The 21314-nt window shown below is 38.6% G+C and overlaps 1 protein-coding gene across 2 annotated transcripts; it reads right to left on the bottom strand.

The window, feature by feature from the left end:
- Nucleotides 1-583: 583 nt before the first annotated feature.
- Nucleotides 584-20947, bottom strand: HPS5 (HPS5 biogenesis of lysosomal organelles complex 2 subunit 2). Of its 2 annotated transcripts, none has more exons than XM_057418311.1 (18): nt 20651-20947; nt 17551-17766; nt 17152-17223; nt 16830-16918; nt 15041-15219; nt 14651-14809; nt 13048-13207; nt 10645-10768; nt 8740-8886; nt 7601-7675; nt 6501-7108; nt 5015-5138; nt 4698-4853; nt 4069-4188; nt 3635-3748; nt 3214-3320; nt 2291-2576; nt 584-1262 (listed from the first exon to the last, which is right to left on the bottom strand). In XM_057418311.1, the coding sequence occupies exons 1-18, from the start codon at nt 20698-20700 to the stop codon at nt 1202-1204; spliced, it is 2847 nt and encodes a 948-aa protein (XP_057274294.1). In that variant the 5' UTR covers nt 20701-20947; the 3' UTR covers nt 584-1201. The 2 variants fall into 2 exon arrangements, with proteins under 2 accessions (XP_057274294.1, XP_057274295.1); XM_057418312.1 differs by lacking the exon at nt 20651-20947 and adding an exon at nt 18380-18988.
- Nucleotides 20948-21314: the final 367 nt, after the last annotated feature.

Genomic DNA, 21314 nt, shown 5'->3' with positions numbered 1-21314 from the left:
GAAGCTGCACCTTGGGTGCTGTGTTCACTTTTGGTCAAGACAGACATTGGGTTGCTGGAGCATGTCCACAGAAGGACAACAAAGTTGGCAAAAGGTCTAGAGAACAAGGCTTATGAGGAGTGGCTAAGGGACCTAGGGTTGTTTAGTCTGGAGAAAAAGAGGCTGAAGGGAGACATTTACTGCTGTCTACAAGTACCTGAAAGGAGGCTGGTGCAAAGTCGGTGTTGCACTCTACCCAAGTGATAGGACTAGAGGAAAGGGCTTGAAGTTGCACCAGAGCAGGTTTAGACTGGAGATTAAGAAAGATTCCTTCACCCAAAGAATTGTCAAGCACTGGAACGGTGCCCAAGGACATGGTTAAGGTACTGGAGTGTAGATGTGGCACCTTAAGAATGTGGTTTAATGGTGGACTTGGCCGTTTACAGTTAGACTCAATGATCTTAAAAGCCTTTTCCAACCTAAACGAGTTTGTGATTCTAATTCCACTGACCTGAGATTTGTTGAACCATCACAACTAACGTCTACAGTGATGTTGCACAGGCAGAACGGGGCAATTTGGAAATACCACGCTTATAGTTTAACATTGAGTTCATTTAACAAGTTCTGTTAATCAGCATTCTTAACCATTAATTCACTTCTGAAACATATTTCCCTCCTATTTTAAAACTTGGTTTAATTCATACATTTCAAAGAGCCAAAATCAGTCCATATAATTTAAGAAGAGAATAAACCAGCTAGAATAACAAGCAGTTCTACAGTAACTTAAAAATGTAAATACCATTTAGAGGAAAATTAAGCAAATACTGGCTTAGATGTTTCTGAAGAATGGTTTCTTATGTTTGGAAACAAAAAGATTTATATATCATAATTTAATACTTTGGGCTCATATCATTAACACTTCAGTCATACAAACTCAGAAAATAAATTCAGGAATTTCCATCTCAGAAACCTGTGAGCTTAATTTCAAGGTAAATATGGGCTTGTTTTGATTTAAGTTCTGCAGTTCAAAACTCATCTCCAAACACATAAGGAAGAACCCTCAGCAGTTGCTGGGCAGATACCTGCCAGATGGAGAGTGGCTCAATACAACTGAACTTTTAGACAGGGGTTTCTTTCTTTAAGAGCCTGTTAAGTTTAAGAGGCATTTTAATATACAATTGTTACAGTAAAAAAATGTTCCCAGAGTTTTCCAAGCTGTTTCCTATGCTTGCTGAGACCACAAAAACCGGTCACACCTTTCCAACATGGACTGAATCAGCGCTCTGCAATTAAAGGGGAAAAAAAACAAGACCAGAAGTCAGACAGTAAAAAAAAAAACAAAAACAAAACAACAGAAAGAAAACCAGATTTTGTTTGCATTTTAAAGAAAAGTTTGTCAAAAACATGTGTCCTGGTTTTGTCTGGGACAGTTAATTTTCTTCCTAGCTGCTGGTACAGACCTGTGCTTTGGATTTAGTGAGAGAATAATGCTGATAACACACTCATGTTTTAAATGTAAGCACTTCTTAGCAACAAGTCAAGGACTTTATTCAGTTTCCTATGCTCTGCCAGTGAGAAGGGACACAAGAAGCCAAGAGGGAGCAGAGACAAGACACCTGGCCCACAACTAATCAAAAGGGTATTCCACACCGCAGCACGTCATGCCCAGTATATAAACAGGAGGGGATTTTGCAGGAAGGGACCGATCACTGCTCAGGGATGGGTGTGGCATCAATCAGGGTTGGTAAGAAACTGTACTGTGCAATACTGTTTGTTGGGTTTTTTTTGCTTTCACTCTCTGTTACTTCCCTTTCCATTATTACTGTTACGAGTAGTATTAATATTATGTTTAACTTTATTTCTAACTGTTCTTATCTCAACCCACAGGTTTTTAACTTTTTTTCCAGTTCTTCTCCCCATCCACTGCAAATGTAGGGAGTCAACAAGCAGCTGCATGGTACTTAGTTGCCAGCTGGTGTTAAGCTATGACAACTGACTGTATTTCAGAAGTAATATCATGACATCACCATGCATGCCTTCTCTGGAAGGGATAGGCAAGATCAGAGTCTGTGCAAGACTCAGCAAGACAGCTATCTCCTTCACACCTTTAATGTATAATTTCCTGTTTCCTCTTTTTTCCATTTCCAAGTGCCTATATCTCACACTACACAGCTCTTAAATAACAGAAAAGTTTTCAGCTAAGTTTAAAATCTGAGATAAAAATGTGAAGTATTTTATCTTTTTGTTAACTGGAAAGAGTTTAAAGATCCAAAATGAATAATGTGGATCTTTTGTTGATGTGTCATCTTACCTTTGCCTTTTCTCAGCAATTCTCAGGATCTCACAGACACCAGTAAATCTCTCAGACAATTCTAGTGTCAAGCCACATTCCTGCAAGAGAGGCAAGGCACGGTTTGGGCCAATGGCTTTTGCCAGCAAGAGGGCTACGTTTTCCACAGTGATGCAGTCCGGGCAGCTTGGGCTAACACTGCTGACAGCATTCCCATTCTGTGGGCCATGGTGGTGGAAAGCTGTGCTGTGATTTTGTGTGAGGTGCAGAAGAAACTTCCATTCTTCTATGGTCTCTGGAATGGAACCTAAATGTAAAATGAATGTTACATTATTTGTAAAACAATGATTATTCTGAGTCTACTCTTTTAAATGAACCTGTACTTAAAAAGGGAAGCTAGCTGTTCTGTTTTTCTCTGTGAAAGTTTAACAAGTGTTACCAACAAGCAAATAGTGTACAGAAGTGTACTGCCTTGACTGACTTGGTATAAAGATTCAGCAGTGAACTACACACAAAGCTTCATGATAGTTCAGCATTTAAGGCTTTGGATTAGGTCAAGAGACAAAAACTGGTTTTTATGTCCATCTTAGGGCTACTGGGAATTTAAGTTCCATCATGTTATAAAATGCTTTACTTGTCGTAACTGTGTGTGTGTGCATGCATAGCAGAGGAGTTTCACACTGTTCAGGGAGGCTAGCTATTCTTCTACCTACCACTCCAAGTTTAGCTTTTAAGCATTTTCTAGCACAACTGATTTCACAAAGGACATTGTGAAGATATGAGTGTTACACACATTAATGTGTTTCAAATACGCTGCACCACACAGTGCTACCAAAACACTTAAAAAAAAATAGAAATTCAACTCAACTTTGGACAAATCAGAACATAATAAGGGCAGTTCCTGTACTATGCGCATATGATTACACAGCTTAAGACTCACTAACCATCTTCTCCATTCAACAGGCTCAAGTCATCCAAATGAGCAATACTAGTAAAGGCTTCTATTCTTCTATCCAGCTCAAGGCAGAGAAAAAGATATCCAGTCCAAAATCTTGAATAAGAGAGTAGAGATTTCCAGGAATCAAATACTCAGTTTAAACTACAGTCAACAATAAATAAATGCTCATTTAAATATCAGTGAAGACAGAAGCAACTGAATTTCTTGAATGCCAGAAATCACTGCAGAGTGGGGACACAGGAATACCCCTTAACCAAAAAGGGTATTTGGTACTTAAATTGAACACTCAAAACAGGATAGGTTTTTAAGTAAAACTTGTCCAAGTAAGAAGCAGATGGGTCATTTTTATTTGTATCTTTCTGGGGTCAGAACACTAGCTAATCAAGAATCACTAAGCTTTTTCTTACCCATGTGATTTACAGATGTCAGTCATCTTTTCTTTTGTAGCAAAGTTAGCTGGGAGTTTAATCAAAAGCAGAATGAGCTGGCTGTAGCCCCATGTAAACAAATGGGATCGTGGCCTAGAATATGAGAAATTCAGTTTTAAAGCATTAATAATTTTCCTTCAGAACATGATGTTCTCTCTAGAAGAAAGGCAGGTGTATGAGAAGAAAGAAAAGTGAATTAAACATTGTGTATAGTCTCAGTAGAGCAGTCACTCTGAGAAGTGTTACAAATAAGGTTATTTAATCATCTCATTGCTTCTGCTGAACTCTGTAACACAGAAAATGCTCCAAGGATTAAGGGACATCCAAACTATCAGGCAAAATTTAAGCCAAAATTCTACAGACCAATTAAAGCTTTTTGCTGCACTCAGGACTTTCGGTGACCCCTGCTTTACCTGGGATTTCCTTCCGCATCCACAGTATTTGTTCTTTGTGGTGCATCATGAGAAACTGCCAAGCACAACCAATCCAGTCGTACAGATTCAGGCTGCAGAAGAGATCTAAGGAGAGATGACCTGGAAAACACAACACAGGAAAAAAAATGCCAGTTTTAAATATACCAGACATGGAGGAGCAGAGACTGTGTGTGGGCAAAAGAAAAAAAAGGAAGAAACAAAAGAGATAATACGAAATATGGAAAAGCTTGGAATGATTTATATTTTTAGAAATGGAGAGGACCACAAAAAGCCATTCAGTTTGCAGGCTGGGTTCACCTAGGGGTTGTTTTAAGAATGCTGTCTGACCTTAGACCAAAAATAGTCAGCTCCACTGCAAGCATTATTTAGAAAAACCCTTTTAAAACTAGCATCTAATCTAAGAAAACAAAACAAAACAACAAAAAACAACAAAAAACCAACACTGAGAACAAATAAAACTGGTAGAATGAATTGGAATCTATTGCTGAAGAACATCAAGATAGATACAGGAAGAGTTAAAAAAGCCTCCAAAAGCCAAAACCAAACAAACCCCACAGCTACATAATTAAGACAGCAGACAGATTAAAAAGATTCTGTATTCCCTTTACCTTTTATCCTCAGGCTTTGATTTCACCAGACTATCTAAATATGCTAAAAAGTGAGCTGGATCATTCCTGCAAAGCTGTTTGATATCAGAGGGCAAGAGGGAGGGGTGGAACTTGATCAAGGGCCGAAGAGCTGTTTCCCCAAATTTTTCATAAAGCCTAAAGAGAGAGGACAAACAGCAAATTATAATTTTCCAAGATCTCTTGCAAGTTCAAGATAGCACTTAAAGTTGATCTCTTTAAAAGATTCCCAGAGAGCTTCATGAAAAATTCAGTGAACCAAAGAAAACTAACCAAACAAAACCCACTTAGCTACAAACCTTTGAGCATGTACCAGTAAGAGCGGGCTATCATCCCAAGGCCCCAGGTCATGCAGCTGTTTCAGTATTTTCAACATATCTTCATTTTCCATTGCTAAAGCCACTGGGCTATGACAAGTTAGTTCTGAAATAAATCAGCGCACAAGTTACAAGATCAGGGCAAGTTGGTGTTTTGTAATTCACACACACACAGAGCTGTTGCTAAGCATAAGGACAAGAGTACCCCTACTTTCATGGAACTCTAGCTAACAAGTGAACAGATCCTACATGTTCATTTCATAGAAATTGACATCACTCATCTGTGCTTACAGCAAATTGCAGTTACAAAATGATATGATTAAGCCACAGAATAATACTCTAGATATATTTTCCTTTTCTTTAGACTTCTAAGATGTTAATTTTTCTCTTGTGTGGAAAAAAACCAAAACCAAACAAACAAAAAAAAACCAAAATAAAACAAAAAACCCAAAACCAAACCCCAGCCCACTGCAGGACTTATGGCTTGCTGAATATAATGCAGATCTGCAGCAGTTTTTCATATTTTACAATCTGCCTCTATAAATAAAAACTTCAGCTTGGACACTGACTTCACAGAATGTAGAATTCAGCATGAACCTCCATCCTGATGAAATGCAGGTATCAATCTACAGGCAACAAGGACAATCAAAATGGGAACAAACTAGGAACACATATATTACTTTCACTTCTAAGGCTGTTGAAGTCCAAATAGTGAACAGATTCCCATAAACCCAAATATTAGATGCCAACCCTGAAAACAAGATACTGTTGTTCGACTACTGTTTGCACCAAATCAATGCCAAGACTTTAATTCACTTTTGTAAAAAATGCATAAAGCAGAAGCTGAATGTAGACCACAAAGTTCTCTTTTCCAACATAATCAGGAAGCTTTGGTTCAATAAAGCTAAAGAGGCATCAAAAAGATCAGAAATGATTTCCGTGGACAAAGGAAGTCTGGAGTGATCATAAGGCACTCATTTGCACAGAACCATCTACTCCATTCAGTTTTGTTTAACTTTAACCCTATTTCTCTAGAAGCTAAAGAATCTTCTGTTTCCAGTGCAAATACCAAAGCCCCTCCCCTCACTTCTTCTTTGTTTCCACAAACATCTGATTCTAATTTAGATGCTTTGCTCTTTGAAGCACATTTGTTTTTAACTAGGTCTGGTCTGTAATCACTACAGCATTCAATCAATAAGCTCCATATAAATTACAAGGTTCAGAACTGCAAAATGTCAGAGAGGAACTGCAATTCTTCTTAAGTTAGCCTTTGGGGGGAAAACCAGCCAACCAAATAAACCAAAAATGGAACAAAACCTCTCACACACCAGCCATCCTCCCCCTCCCACACTACACATGCAGACGGAAAATTTGCAGACACAAATGGGACTGTCTTCGAGCTTCTTGATTTTTTTCTCCTAAGCAGTCTTACTTTCAGTTTACCAGTAATAAAATTGTCATTAGTTACCTTTCAAGCCTGCGATGTATGTTTCCCATACATTAGGACTGTTTGCATGTATGGTTATAATACATTGCTTTAGTCTTTTTAAATCCAAAAGAAAGAAGTAGCTTCGCATAAATCTACAAGCCAAGGTCCATGAAGCTGCTAGTGGCAGACTCCCATCAGAACTTTCCTCAGCATCACCACTTCCACAAGAAAACACAGACATCTCAAAACACAGTGTTGTCAACTCAACAAGATCTTTCTGAACATCTGGTTCTATGACACATGGAAGAGACACTTGAAAGCCGCAGTCCAAAGGTCCCTTAAAATCAGTACTATTTTCACACATGGCCTTGCTTACACAAGTTTCTTCAGCATTTTCCTTTTCAGTGTAGTTTTCCAAGATACTGCTCCATTCTTTGTCTTTTGGGTCTCCATCAGCTGGACCTAGTCGTAGGTTTTCTTGCAGAACTGCACTCTGTTCTTCAGCACACACAGTCTTGTGGTTCTTGACAGTGGAAGCAGAACGCTCTTTGCTGCCAAACTTCTCTTCTAGACAGACAAGCCATTCCTGTAAAACCATTCTCATACACTGTGGTTCTAACAAAACCAGGGGATCCTGGAGTTTGGCTCTGAAGCATAAAAAAGAAGTTTGCTAATTTGCTTAATAGTTATGTCACAAGTTAAGTAATATGTGTATTTTGTGTAATTCAAAGTATACTCCTAAACTTGACTTAGTTGGGGTTTTGTGGGTTTGAGTGCATCAAACAGAATTTAAGCTACTCAAGCTATCTACTTTGATCTTAGTACATTCCAAGTTCCCCAAGGTTTCTTTCAGAATGGATTTTTGTTTGTTACATGGGTTTGGTTCTGTTTTTTTTTTTTTTTAAACTATGCTTCCAGTTAGAACAAAAAGGTAACATTTGAGTGCCTAAATAAACCTTTAGTGGGTTTTGCTCAGCTTTAAACAGGGGAAACAACTAACCAAATGAGATAATTTCAGATTATGTTAATAGACATTAAGAGCATTACACTTACATGTATGTAATGAATTAAGAAAAAAAAAAAATATAATTTTTCTAACAAAACCCAGTATCTATACACTAAAAGGTCTCCCTGCTTACATAGCTTCTGCTGTTGCAGCCTTGAGATCTCTTAGATGATCCTCCTCTGGAAGCTGGCAACTCTGTGGTTCTAACCTAGAAAAAACACATTAATTTCAGTCTTATCTGAAGTATTAGAACATAGATTTAGATTTGACATTACAAAGAAATTCTTTAGTATAACATGGTGAGACACTGGCACAGGTTGCCCAGAGAAGCTGTGTTCAAGGCCAGGTTGAATGGTGCTTTGAGCAACCTGGTCTAGTTTCAACCCCACCATGCCCAGGGCGGGGGGAAACAGCGGCGGGGAGTGATTGGAACTGGATGATCTGTAAGGTCCCTTCCAACCCAAACCATTCTATGATTATCTTCAATAATTTAAATGAGGAATTTCCTCACAAATTTCCTTAAGTTTGTGAGGAAACAACATTAACTCCTTCATTAAAGAAAAAAAAAAACAACACAACCTTTGATTTCTAAAGAAGGAACAGCTCAACAGAAATTATGAATAGCCATGAAAAGCAAACCCGTAGTACTACTTTTGCAGCCTTCTACAGTGGATTTCTGCAGGTAGTGAATAAACGTCAGTATCATGCCTGTTATCAAAGTTAGTCCAAAATGGTAAATTAGCAGAATGTTGGAATACAAAATAACTTAGCTCTGTGTGAATTAGACAACCATTGAAGAAGTTCAGCATTTTAAAGCTACCATTATTAAAAGCAAACAAAACCCAACCAACAACAACTCAACCCACACAAAACAAAACCCAACCAACAGACATAAGCCAGACAAACAAAAACAAAATAGAAAAATGTTTTCAGGAAGCTAAGTGTTTACCCCCCTACTCAGAAAGGACAGGAAATGAACTGCTGGACTCATGCCCGTAACTATAACTAGCATCACAGATACACTATATAAGAACTGCTGAATACACTATGTTCATGCTCTTTAGTCATTACAGCACTGTGGAGACTGTGTGCTCCACCCCTCAGAAGTGTTCATTGCCTAATCTGCTTCTAGGAAAGGAGTCAGGGAGAACCAGTGAAACCCACCATAGTAATGAAGGCAACTCCTTGTTCTACCTAAAACAGCGCTTTTTCTGCTATCCTCAGAATATTCAGCAAATGCAACTGCTAAGAAAAGGTAACTTTTGCACTCACTCTTTCTTTTCCTGGGGAGGTGCTTCCAGATTAACATTCAACTCCTGCAGCTGCTCATCATCCTTTGCTTCTTGCCTTCCTCTAGCATCAGGGCTTATATGAAGTGTGCCAATCTTTTCAGTAGTTTTGCGTACAAAGCTGGAAACACTAGGAGTCAGAAATTCAGATATTTAAAATGGTAAGTACAAATCTGAACACATCACTTTCTTTCCATTCAAACCATGATTTCAGAAAACTTTATAATCTGAAGAATTCTCGAGAAAAGGTTGAGAGCACCAATGACCAACCAGAACAAAACTCACTAATAAGCTGCTCAAAATTCTTACTTCAGTCATGGTTCATACTTTCAGCACAGAATAAAACCCTGAATTATTGAAGACTTGGATTTTTTTGCTGCTGGAGAAACAGCATATTAACATTAGTGCTTATAGCAGGACATGTATTTAAATGCAAATAAATGCAGGTTAGCCACATTGCATTTTAAAGCTTATAAAGCATCATTAGGAAATTATGTCCCTCTTGGGGGTAAGAAACAGTTTTACAGTACTCCAAATTAATTCTTCAGATTATAAAGCTCACTATAAATGTCCTTGTCATGTCATCAGTCCCTACCCCTTCAGATATTTTATCCAAGAGGAAGTCCAGTGAGCATTTTATTCAAGAGGAAGCCCAGTGAACATACTAAAACCCAATTATTTCTACCACTGCCATGAAAGGAACTATATCATCCACAGTTGATCATAAAAATCAGCTTCTTGCTTTCTGGCCAAGAACTAGTTTCAGAGCATCAAGAAAAAAGCAACCATTTACTTGCTTGCCAGAGCATATGGCATCTTTTACTACACCAAGTATAGCAACGGATGAAGGCTGCTGCAGAAGAGAGCACAAAACAATTGGACTTTAATGTATATAAGGATTAAAGGTAAACTTAAAAATCAATTTTAAGTGTGATAGTAATGTATTTAATTATAAATTGAATACAGTAAATACTTGAATACTTAGTTATTATTAACAGAAACACTTATTACTGGTAAAGTCCTAAAATTTGCTTACAGTTTAAAAGGAATTCAAAACATTCAAAACAAGGTTATTCTGAGATCCTTATACAATTGATAGCAGCTACAGTCTTCTGTTGCAGGACATATTCACATACCTAAGTTATTAAGGGAGGGCTATGCAACTTCTCACACCACCATTACGGGCCAGCAACATTTTACCTCAGAAGCTAACATACATAGTTTTTTTCAATTTTTTAGGTTTTTAACACCATCTCCTTTACGTGTGTGTGTGTGTTCCTGTTTTTTAAAGCAGGTTTTAGAGCAGCAATTTGATTTCTCATAGAATAGACATTACCATATTTACTTGCACTGGGCATAAGCTACCATTATTCCATAAACACTTGGAAAATTGCTTAGATTCACTGAAAGGTGCATATGGGGAGATAGCAGACCATGCGGTATAATTTGCAGCTGTGTTTTAGCACTATCTAGCATGCTTTGAATATTTTAATGTTTGTCCCTAAACAACATCAGAAGCCTTCACTCATTTGTAAGAAATCTAAAGTACCAGAAAAGCAAAATCCCAAACCAATATTCAGTAAGTTTGCTTTAAAGACAAATCACAACCACAGTTCACAAGGCAGTGTTAAACATTCTCAGTCATTTAAGCATTCTTAGCCATTTCAAAGCAGAGGTTGAAATCTTGGCTCCACTGAAGTTAACAGCAGTTCTAACTTCATTTGAGAAGCTCTAAATAGCCTAGCAAACTTGACTGCATCTCCAGTGTTTCAGTTCACATGTTACGTTTTTGCAGAACATAGCATGAACTAAACCAGAAAAGGCTACAAATTCAGAGGACAGAAAAGGGAAAGATGTAATGGACGGGTGAACCTGCTGCATGTTTTACCTTTCTTTGACAGCTTGGAGAGAGACGAGAGGAGATGGGGAACGAAATGACAAAGGAATACTGAATGGAAGAAATGTCTCATTCCGGTCAGCTTCAACCGTCACAGATGTATGAGATACGTTGTCTAACAAATGGAATTGAAATAAAGAGTCATGAAACAGTGACCTGACAAAAATGGAACAGTGAAACTAACTGCAAGTCACTAATTCATAAATGGATAACCTGCATGAGATATTTTCCTCTTTAATACTCAGGAATGTGTGGAACCAGAAAAGTGCTACTTGGTTTCAAGAGCCATTTTATTACTGACTTTGGACCTAGTAAGTCTGCTTTGTTAACAGTCTTTTGGCTCTGTAACAAGGCAAATTATGATCAACAACTGTATGAAAATGATCTTCTACAACTAGATTTACAGTTCATTTAGGGGACAAAAATCTTAATTTAATCTACTGCCAGCTATTTAAATATCTAGGAAAATGAAGTATTATGGCATACATAAATTTACAATGCATGGTTTCCTAAAATCTAAATCACATATGAGCACACAGAGACATAAAAGCCATGGTTAAGATATAAATCACCCTTTTATCTGGGCAGACTTAAAGATATAATTAAGCCCATAGCTCTCTGGCATTTGATACGAACCACAGGAAATACAGAATCACCGACTATTGCCTTTTCTCTCTTATATCCCTGGCAGTATCTACAATGTTTTTTGAGTAATCATTTCCTGGTACAAACATACACACTGTATCTTTAAGTGATGTAAAAAAGAAAAAAAAGGATCCTTTTAAGTAAGGATGACACTGCATTTTGCAACAGTCAGCACTGCCTGCATTGTTGAGAGGAAAAGATGCTCTGTAGTTACAGAAATTCTACCATGAGAATCCACAGCATCTAGATAGTGCCTAAAGGTCACAAGTGATTATATGATTGCTTGTAAATAAGGCTGCTTTTGTTCATTACACATATTAGAAATGTAAAAACTTATGACATCTTACGTAAATGTGAGCAGGGAAAGACTAAATCCATTTTCTCAAATAGAATCATAGAATAGTTAGGACTGGAAAGGACCTTAAAATCATCTAGTTCCAACCCCCTGCCATGGGCAGGGACACCTCACACTAAACCATGCCACTCAAGGCTCTGCCCAGCCTGGCCTTGAATACTGCCAGGGATGGAGCATTCACAACTTCCCTAGGCAACCCATTCTAGTGCCTCACCACCCTTAACAGTAAAGAATTTCTTCCTTATATCCAATCTGAACTTCCCCTCTTTAAGTATACATGCTTCAAGAAGCATCTAGAACTTCTATGCTTTGAAATAATCAGTAAATTTGTTGTCTCTTCTTGAGCAGATAGAACTTTTCTATCTTTTGAGATTCAAAAACTGCATCCCTTCATTTTAGTTTCAATACTGGAAATTAAACACACCCTTCCAAGTTTGTGATACAAGTAAAGACACACATGTAAAAGCAAGTGCTACGAACAGCATGCAGCTTAGTCAGCAGGACAACACTACTGACAAATAGGGAAGTAAATACTAATCTTTATGCTCTCCCTCCCCAGTGCGGTTTTCCCTGAAAAAGCATCCAAAATTCTCTCCATCTTCAACTGGCATCTACTCTCTGCAGAAGCTAAAAAGGAGCCTTTTTATTGGAAAGCCTTTCTAGCATACCTGGAACTAAGCCAGCTCCTCATCATGCCAGGTTTCTGCATCCCCTCCCAATCCCAACCACAGCAGAGAACAAGACCACTGCTGTCCATTTAGCTTTTGTCCAGCAACAGATATTTGTTAGGTGGAGCTCCCTGGATGGTCTAAGTGTTAGTTATTAACATTCTATAATCCCTTCTAAACATGAAAGAGATAGTCCCCCGTGCAAAGGAAACCTTGAAGTTAAGAACACAGTAAACCTACTGGTTTCCCTGAAGAAATATAAAGTCAGAGCCAAAATTAAGCAATTCTTTCCTGGTACAAATATTACTGTAAGGACAACAGCAAAAAAAAACAAAAACAAACCTCATTCAAAGCTCAATTAACACTGACATAGTCTGCTGAGAGACTCTTGGCATTAATGCTAAATTGCACATTGAGGGATTGGGAAGGTGGAATTTGAGTGAAGTCCCAGCTTGGTAAAAGCCCTCTGGATCTTTTTGTCTTGTTTCTCTGGGTTTTGTTTCTTTTTAAGCTTATGATTTCTGTGGAGCTAGCATTTCACCCCAATGTTTCAAGAAAGAATTTGACTGAAAGGTGGGGTGACTGTTCCCATTGATCAAATTAGAGAATTTAAATCATGGATATCACAATAATGGAAAGTAAGAATATAGAGCCAACCCAATCAAATAATTATAAACTAAACAGAAATTGCATCCAAATAACATTATTTTCATTAAGAAACATTACCAAGTTCTACTTGCTCATCTTCCTGGTGTGCAGGAAATTCTTTAAGTCTCTCATCTTCTGAGAATGTTTGACTGTGGAGAGAATTTGAATCTTCATCTGACTGACTGCCTCTTCGGCTGATAACACGATATATTCCAGAGTCTAAGACACTGAAACTTTCCTGTTAGACAAGGGAGAGGAGTTAGATGTTGTAAGAGTTGTACTTCCTTGTTAAACTTCTTGCAATGAACTAAACCAACCATACCCACACAAATAACCTCACAGCACTTCACAATTCACTGTCTGGAAAAGTCCTATATAACAGCATATTTTTGACATATGCAGATTGGAAAAGTACATAAGTGGCACTAAGTGTGCAGCCCAGTGACTTAAAGATGCATATGCTGCAACTGCTTTCAGGAAGAAGCCTGTGAGCAACTGATGTACTTGGTACAAGGCAAAATCATCTCTCCTTTAGTCCTGCATGCAAGATTGTCACTTTATCCCTTTGCACCTGTGCATCCAAGAGTCCATATTCCTTTTTGCTTGTTAATCATACCCAGCTAGCACACTTACAGATCCTGCTAAACTTTAGTTCCAGGACACACATACATTCTTTTGCTCATAAGTTTATGAGGTTTACTTTTCACATCTGCTAATGAAAAAAAAAACCCAAACCCTGTCTACCACATCAAAATAGAATTTATGTTACTTTGGGTATTTTAACTTTACTTTTTAAAGTTAACTTTTCACTGTTAAAGTGAAAGCAGCAGCTGATACTGTATTAACTATGAAATATTTCCCTTTTCTTGAAAAGCTGCTGAGAAGCTAAGACAAAGCACAAACAGCTGTACATGTAAAAGAATATTAGAAATATGCTTTGATTCCAGTATCTGAAGGGGGCCTATAAAGATGCTGGGGAGGGACTCTTCATTAGGGACTGCAGTGATAGGACAAGGGGTAACAGGTTAAAACTTAAACAGGGGAAGTTTAGATTGGATATAAGGAAGAAACTCTTTACTGTTAGGGTGGTGAGGTACTGGAATGGGCTACCCAGGGAAGTTGTGAATGCTCCATCCCTGGTGGTGTTCAAGGCCAGGCTGGACAGAGCCTTGGGTGACATGGTTTAGTGTGAGGTGTCCCTGCCCATGGCAGGGGCGTTGGAACTTGATGATCTTAAGGTTCTTTCCAACCCTAACTATTCTATGATTCTATTCTATGATTTTTTTCCTTAGTGTTTTCTGCTTAAGCTTCATAGGACTAGGATTGTTCTGTCCATTCAGACACTCAGTTTTCACCACAGAAAACTACAGTTTTAGTCAAGATGACCTTAAATGAAGCATGTTAGGATATTAACCTCAGCTGAGGAGAAAGCCTTCTTTGATCAATCTTTGTCTATATCTCAACCATTAGCTACAAAATAACATGGAAAAAAGGCAGTGATCTGAAAGCTTAAAGAATGCAAGCAGTAGTATTTCATACCTCTCTACCTCACCTAATTCTAGAAAATAGCATTATCAACTGTAGTAGATATGGTAAAAATGAAAGCCTCAACTTCAAAGTGATTTTAAGCCATAAAGATAAGATCTACAGGTAATGTATTTGGCACGACCTATATACATACATGAGATGAAATACTACTCCTTCTACTGCTGCCTGCAGAATCTAGAGGTTCCAACTTTGAAATCAATTCTTCCAGTTGCAGAGTAAGATCTTGTTGGGTTGAGGCATCCAGCTGAGACTTTAAGTGCTCCAGCCTGTCTAAAGGCAAATTTTTTCTTGCCTAAAAGTACACAGTGAAATAGAAGCGTTATTATTTCTAAAGTACATGTGAAAAGCAAAAAAGTACCATACATGCAGGCTAATTTTCATCTGAAAACTAGAATGCTTGGAATACTTTTTAAACCCCCCCCCCCAAAAAAAAAATCTCAGAACCCTATGGAACTCCAAGGAAAATGGGGGCAAGAAACAGATTGAAATGGCGCTGCACATTTACAAAGAGGTATTTACTTACTCTGCAAGAAATAACTGCATTTTGGAAAAGGCAACAGACCCTGGCAGCAAGGGTCCAGAACCCTCTTCTCATCAGACGCTCTATGCAGCGGTCTACCAGCAGAAGGGAGAGATGAACAACTTTTCCATTTGTATGCAGACAGAACAACTCACTTTTGTAAACTGCAATATCCTGAATATCTGCAAAACCAGATGCACAGAAATATCTAAAGGACTGAAATCATGAGTCAATATTCCTTTCTGTTCCTGAAAGAAGGTGGAAAGGTATTTCCTATCTGACTGTAAAAGTGTACAAAAGCCTAATACACTGTAGCATAAGTGGCATGGAGAAAACAAACATTGAAGAATGCTAAGCTAGCATCTAATGACTACACAGCACAGTCAAAGTATCAAAGCTTTCCAGAGATGCATTTCTAGAAAGCATTTCTAGAAAACATTCAAAAAGCACACTTGAGTTACTGAAAAGCTCCCTTCTCCTCTGAAGGAGGACGAAAAACTCAAGACTGATGAAGATGAGAAATACATCATTGTTAGCTTTGAAATGGAAGGAAAACATCTGCTAGTAGAAAAATGCTTTGAACTTTCAGCAGTTTCCAAATGAAATAGTTATGTTATATGCAAATGTTCCATGACAACGGGCATTGGAAACTTAACACCAAATGGACTGGAGAAGGGAAAGGAAAAGACTGATGGACAATAACAAACCATTCTAGGACTATGTCTATACTAGTACACACAAAACCATTTTTGAGGGTTAACTCATCTGCCAAATAAGTACATTCTCTGGCACTCGTTTAGACAGGTGTTAGAAAAAAAAAAGTGTTTAAGCTTTCAGCAGCCAGATTATCCTTCACAGGATACCTGACAATAAACCTTTGTGATGGTTTAAGCCCAGCTGGTAACTAAGAACCACGCAGCCACTCGCTCACCCTGCCCCCTGCCCTGGACAGAATGGGGAGGAGAGCTGAAAGAATGCAACCCCCACAGGTTGAGATAAAAACAGTCCAGTAACTGAAGTACAATGTAATACTACTACTAGCAGTAGTAATAATAAGGGAAATAACAAGGAAAAAATATTAAACTAAAAGGGGAAAGGGAAAAAAAAAATAAACCAATAAACAGCAGTGATGCACAACACAATTGCTCACCACCCGGCAACTGATACCCAGCCCAACCAGAGCAGTGATCTGGCCCTTCCAGGTAACTCCCCCCAGTTTATATACTAGGCATGATGTGCTGTGGTATGGAATACCCCTTTGGCTAGTTTGGGTCAGGTGTCCTGTCTCTTCTCCCTCCCACTTCTTGTTCCACTCCTCACTGGCAGACCATTGAGACTGAAAAGTCCTTGATCAGGGTAAGTGCAACTCAGCAACAACTAAAATGTGTTTTATCAGCATTGTCCTCCACAAAATTGAAACTACAGCACTGCACAGCTACTAGGATGAAAATTAACTCTAACCCAACTGAAAGCAGGACAATCTGAATAAACACAAACAAGGAAAGGATATTGCAGGTTACCACCTCTCACTATTTGATTACTGTATTTTAAGATGCACTCTACACCATGTTTTGTTTCCCAAGCATATTTTCGTAAGTATGGACGGAGGGGCTGACTAGCAAAGGAATTGAAAGGGTTAATATTCAAGGATATATCTGAAAAATGACAACAAAAAAGTTCTCTGATCAATGTTCTACAACCCAGCTACAAAAATTAAGCTATATTAGGCAAGGGCTTCAGAAGTGACAAACTTAACAGACAATATTACAAAGCAAAGATTCTTAGAGTTTACCTTTTACTTCACTCCAGAGTAAGACTTGAACGCTTTGGGGAAGAAAAATATAAATGCCTCTTTCTGTCCAGGTCATCACACAGTGCTCACTGCAAGCAAAGCAAACATTATAGTGCAACAGTTAATTCTGGAAGTCACTGTAAAACACACACAGATGGCAGTGGCTCAAGTACAGGAAATGAAAAGCGAGACAGTTCAGCATTGACACTTGGAAAATTCTATGCAAAAAGATGAACTTGGCAGTATAAATTAGGAGAATATACAACTTTTTTTATTTTTAACTCTGCTTTATCAACAGGAATCTATGCTGACAAATACTCACCTCAGATACAGTAGCCTGGGAAAAGGTAAAGACTGTGGAGAGCAGCTGGAACTAGTATAATGAGGATCCAGCCTGTAAAGCAAAATTATGGTGTTACGACTACAGTAATATCACTTCCTTAAGATTCTTAACCCTGCAAATACAAGGCTGGCTAAATAAACATAGCCTTATGACAGCAGCATTCATTGTGGTAGTTACACAGACATACCTGCAGAATCAAAGTTTCAGCATTTTTGATAACTACTGGCTTCTATTATTAAAGGAGAGTGTATTAAGATTACTAGGATTAACACTTGACTGCACTAGGCGTTTATTTAACTTTCTCAGCCTTATGCAGCTCTTCTCAGCTAGTCTAGAAATCCCAACCAAGTGTATCACAGATAACACTTGTGTTTCTACCTGAGAGAAACAACAGGGAGAGGCGGTGATGACAGCAGCTGCTTGAACTGATGTGTGCTTTGCACTTCCCCGTCAAAGTTCACCTCCCACATCCTTGAGCCAGGTCGAGCACAATATATTAATGGCTGCTGATTTCCACTGTTTTTTCCACCAGGGAAGAAACATGCTCCAAATTCTCCATCTCTCTCTTTATTACCAATTTTCCAGAACTTCTCTCTAGTGAAAAAAAAAAACAAAAACAAACCAATACTCATTAAGGCTCTAATTAATTTTATATTTTTCTTGAAGAATAAAAATACTAAATCCAAGTTGGTGATTTGGTTTTGGTGCTCAAAATAATCTGCCACTGATATTATAAAGCCTGCATGAAGTTTATGAAAGACAAAAAATGCAGAAGTATTCATTAGGCTAAATGTTTAGATCATTAAAAGGTTTTTTAACAGCAGAACCAGCTGGTCAACCTGGTGATGGGGAAGGTGATGGTTCAAATGATAAGAGAAACAGTTTCCAATCACATGAAAGATAAGACTGTGATTATGTATGGTTAGCATGGATTTATGAAGGGGAAATCATGTTACAACATGATGAGTGGCTTGATAGATGAGAAGAGAGCAGTGGATGTTGTTTAGCTTGACTTCAGTAAGGCTTTTGTCACTGCCCCTAACATCTTCACAGAGAAGCTGAGGAAGCATAGGCTAGACAAACAGACATTAATAAACACAATGCCCTGCACAGAGGGAAGAACAACCCAAGGCATCAGTACAGGCCACCTGGGTGGAAAACAGCTTGTAGAAAAGGACCTGGGGGTCAGGGTGAACAAGCAGCTGACCGTAAGTCAGCAGTGCACTCTTTTTGCAATGGCAGCCAATCTGGACTGCATTAGGAAGAGTGTTGCCAGCAGGTCAGTGGAAATGATCTTCCCCTCTTCTTGGCACTGGTGAGGTATCTGGAGCGCTGGGTCCAGTTCCAGGCTTCTCAGGACAACAAACACAGGGACATACTGGAGTAAGTCCAGTGATGGGCCACGAAAACAACAAAGGGATTGCAGCACCTGTCTTAAAAGAGGCTAAGAGAGCTGGGCTGGTCAGCCTGAAACAGGGAAAGCTCGGGGTAGAAACTCATCTGATCCCACATGTATAAATACCTGATGGGGAAGTAGAGAAGACAGAGCCAGACTAGTCTCAGTGGTGCCCAGTGAAAAGACAAGAGGCAACGGGCACAAATGGAAAGACAGAGGATTCCATTTCAACATAAGAAAAAGCTCTGTTACTGTGGGGGTTGTGAACCACTGGCAAAGGCTGTCCAGAGATCCTGTGGCATCCCTGTATTCTTGGAGACGCTGAAAACCTAACCAGACACAATCCTACAAGATCTATCTATTCTACCCAACTGTGCCATGAGCAAGAAAATTGGACTAGATGATTTCTAGATGATTAATGAGGTCACTTCAGAAACTGTGTGATTCTATCAAGTCCAGTATTTTACAAGTAAAATATAACTTGCCTCTCAGTATCACACAAATAAGTGCGTGTAAGTGAAGATATGAGCAGTCGTCCATCCAAATAATCAAGCTGAACAACCCGAGAATCTACAGTTGTTATAATCTGAACAGGAAACATCACAAAGGTAGCAGCAGCCTACAGTTAGAAAAAAGAAAATGTACTGGTCCTCAGTTCAAAGTAAAGATTATTTCATTAAGTTGCAAAATTAAGAAGAGACTCACACATGCTATACATACACAGCGTAAGACAGCAGTTCCCTTTTTCTCTCTTTACAAAACAAAGCTTCAATGCTCAAGGCATACAAATCTACAGCCTCCTTTTCCCAAAACTATTACTGAAAGTTTAAAAAAAAAAACAAAAAAAATCATTTTCCCGTAGAATCCTGACGTTTCTTTATAAAGAGTGTGTTTTCTATAACATTTAGAGAGGTTTTACTCTTGCTTTTGTAAGCTTTGTGCTTCTGCAAATTCTCGTAATTCTTCCCACAGGTACTTTCAAACAGCAAACAGTTTTATGGAGACAAGAGTGATTACTTGATACAAAAACCCCCACAAACCTTCCACTGGATTTAAGTGGTTTACACTAACTCACTTTCCCTAATGCCCTGCAGCAAATTACCTGAATGCTATTTATTAAACTAGTGCCTCAGTTTGCATGGGTGGCAGAAACAAAGTCACAGGCAGACTTCTTATTTAGAAGAATCTGCTGGGAACTGCACTCATTTTCTAGCAGTCACCATTTTGACAGCTTAAAGCTGTTTTATTTGTTAGGAAAGTGCCCAAGTATGTGACATGAGAAATTCAACAATCCAAGTCCTTAAGCAGACAAGAGCAGACACATATTCTGTGAGCCGTGCCCTTCTCCCCTCTTTTTCCTTCTTTTTCTGCAGTTGAATTTTTTGCTCCTATTTAAATGCTGTTGTCTTGCAACTTTTAAGGAAACTTTATGAAAGATTTTGACACAAGGGCTAGAAAGGACCTGGAGGAACACACCTACTTCCAAGCTGTGTTCCTTCTTACAGATTAAAAGTCAAGGGAAAGGACCCAGTAGTGGTAAAACAAAGAACACTCAGGCTAAAATCAGGCTAGTATCACTAATAGATGTGTCCTTTGCACAAGACGCAATGTATGTAAGCTTGACATTCACCTTTTAACTAATCTGCATGTTTAAGAACAAGAGTATCCAGAAAGAGACAAGCAAAACTACAGACTGGTATTCCCCTTTCTCAGACCAACAGGTGAGCTGAACCTGTAGCTGGAGTCTAAGGAATCCAGCAGGCTCAGAAACACCAAGACTCTGAACTTGTATACTTGTAAATTCCAAGAGAAAGAAGCTCTGCCAGATTTTAATTCTGCACATTTAAAAGTATTTTTATGTTGCATTATTAAAATAGCTAAAAGAGAAGGTGAGAAAGTTCATAGGTCAGGATTACTATAGATGTCTCAAGAGACTGAATCTTCAGCTCAACAGTCAAAGCTACCAGAACTTCATGAGCTGGCAAGTGTTCCTCTGTTCTGCTTTACTAAAATAAACAAAAAAATTCCACACATGATCCCCTGTGAACCTCATCCTCTCAAGCAAAGTATGAGACATTTTACCTTCCCTTGTTTTGATGTGTTAACCTTGATGGCTGATACTTTTCCCACATGATCTCCTACAAAAACACGAAGAGCAGCTGTATCCCAACGCAGAGCTGTGACTTTTCTGCCCTTGTGCTCAGAGGAAACATAAATCCGTTCTGGCTTCCCACGACGCTCCTGATTCAGCTCCCAGACTACTACAAGACCTTGGCTACAACAATTAGAAAAGAAAATACAAACTGAGACTAAATCTTCTAAAGTTTTATCAGTGATGAAGACACATTATTCCAAAGAAACAGAAAATCTAAGGGAAACAGAACATCTCGGAGCTGGTTGCATTTGAGGCTGCACACTTTCAAGAACTGTCACATTCTTAATTCTCAAGAAGAGTAAGTGTCCTTCCTTGCATCACAGTGCATCAGCAGCCTTCTTTGGAAGGTTACTTTGACATTCACTGGAACTGCCAGTGACGATGCAGAAAAATAAGCATTCATATGGATTTTAAACAATGTAAGAAGTATTAACTACCAATCTCATTCTGACAAGTTAATCAACATCACAGAATCCTAAGGGTTGGAAGAGACCTCAAAAGATCATCTAGTCCAACCCTCCTGCAAGAGCAGGGTAATCTAGAGTACATCACACAGGAACTTGTCCAGGCAGGCCTTGAATATCTCCAACA

The sequence above is a fragment of the Pezoporus wallicus genome, unplaced genomic scaffold (genome assembly GCF_028554395.1).
Source record: "Pezoporus wallicus isolate ANWC-B61680 ecotype Strahan unplaced genomic scaffold, APGP_CSIRO_Pwel_v1 contig_2025, whole genome shotgun sequence".
Classification (NCBI taxonomy): Eukaryota; Metazoa; Chordata; class Aves; order Psittaciformes; family Psittacidae; genus Pezoporus; species Pezoporus wallicus.
The sequence above is the reverse complement of the archived record's forward strand: the minus strand, read 5'-3'. Positions and strand labels throughout refer to the sequence as shown.

What these genes read in the sequence shown, in the direction of transcription:
- HPS5 (XM_057418311.1), bottom strand. Translation starts at nt 20,700, where the DNA reads ATGTGGGAAAAGTATCAGCCATCAAGGTTAACACATCAAAACAAGGGA. An exon ending in CCCAGGCTACTGTATCTGAG is followed by an intron (nt 16,919 to 17,151) that starts GTGAGTATTTGT and finishes CTTTGCTTGCAG; the next exon opens with TGAGCACTGTGTGATGACCT. An exon ending in ACTCTGGAGTGAAGTAAAAG is followed by an intron (nt 15,220 to 16,829) that starts GTAAACTCTAAG and finishes CTGGTTTTGCAG; the next exon opens with ATATTCAGGATATTGCAGTT.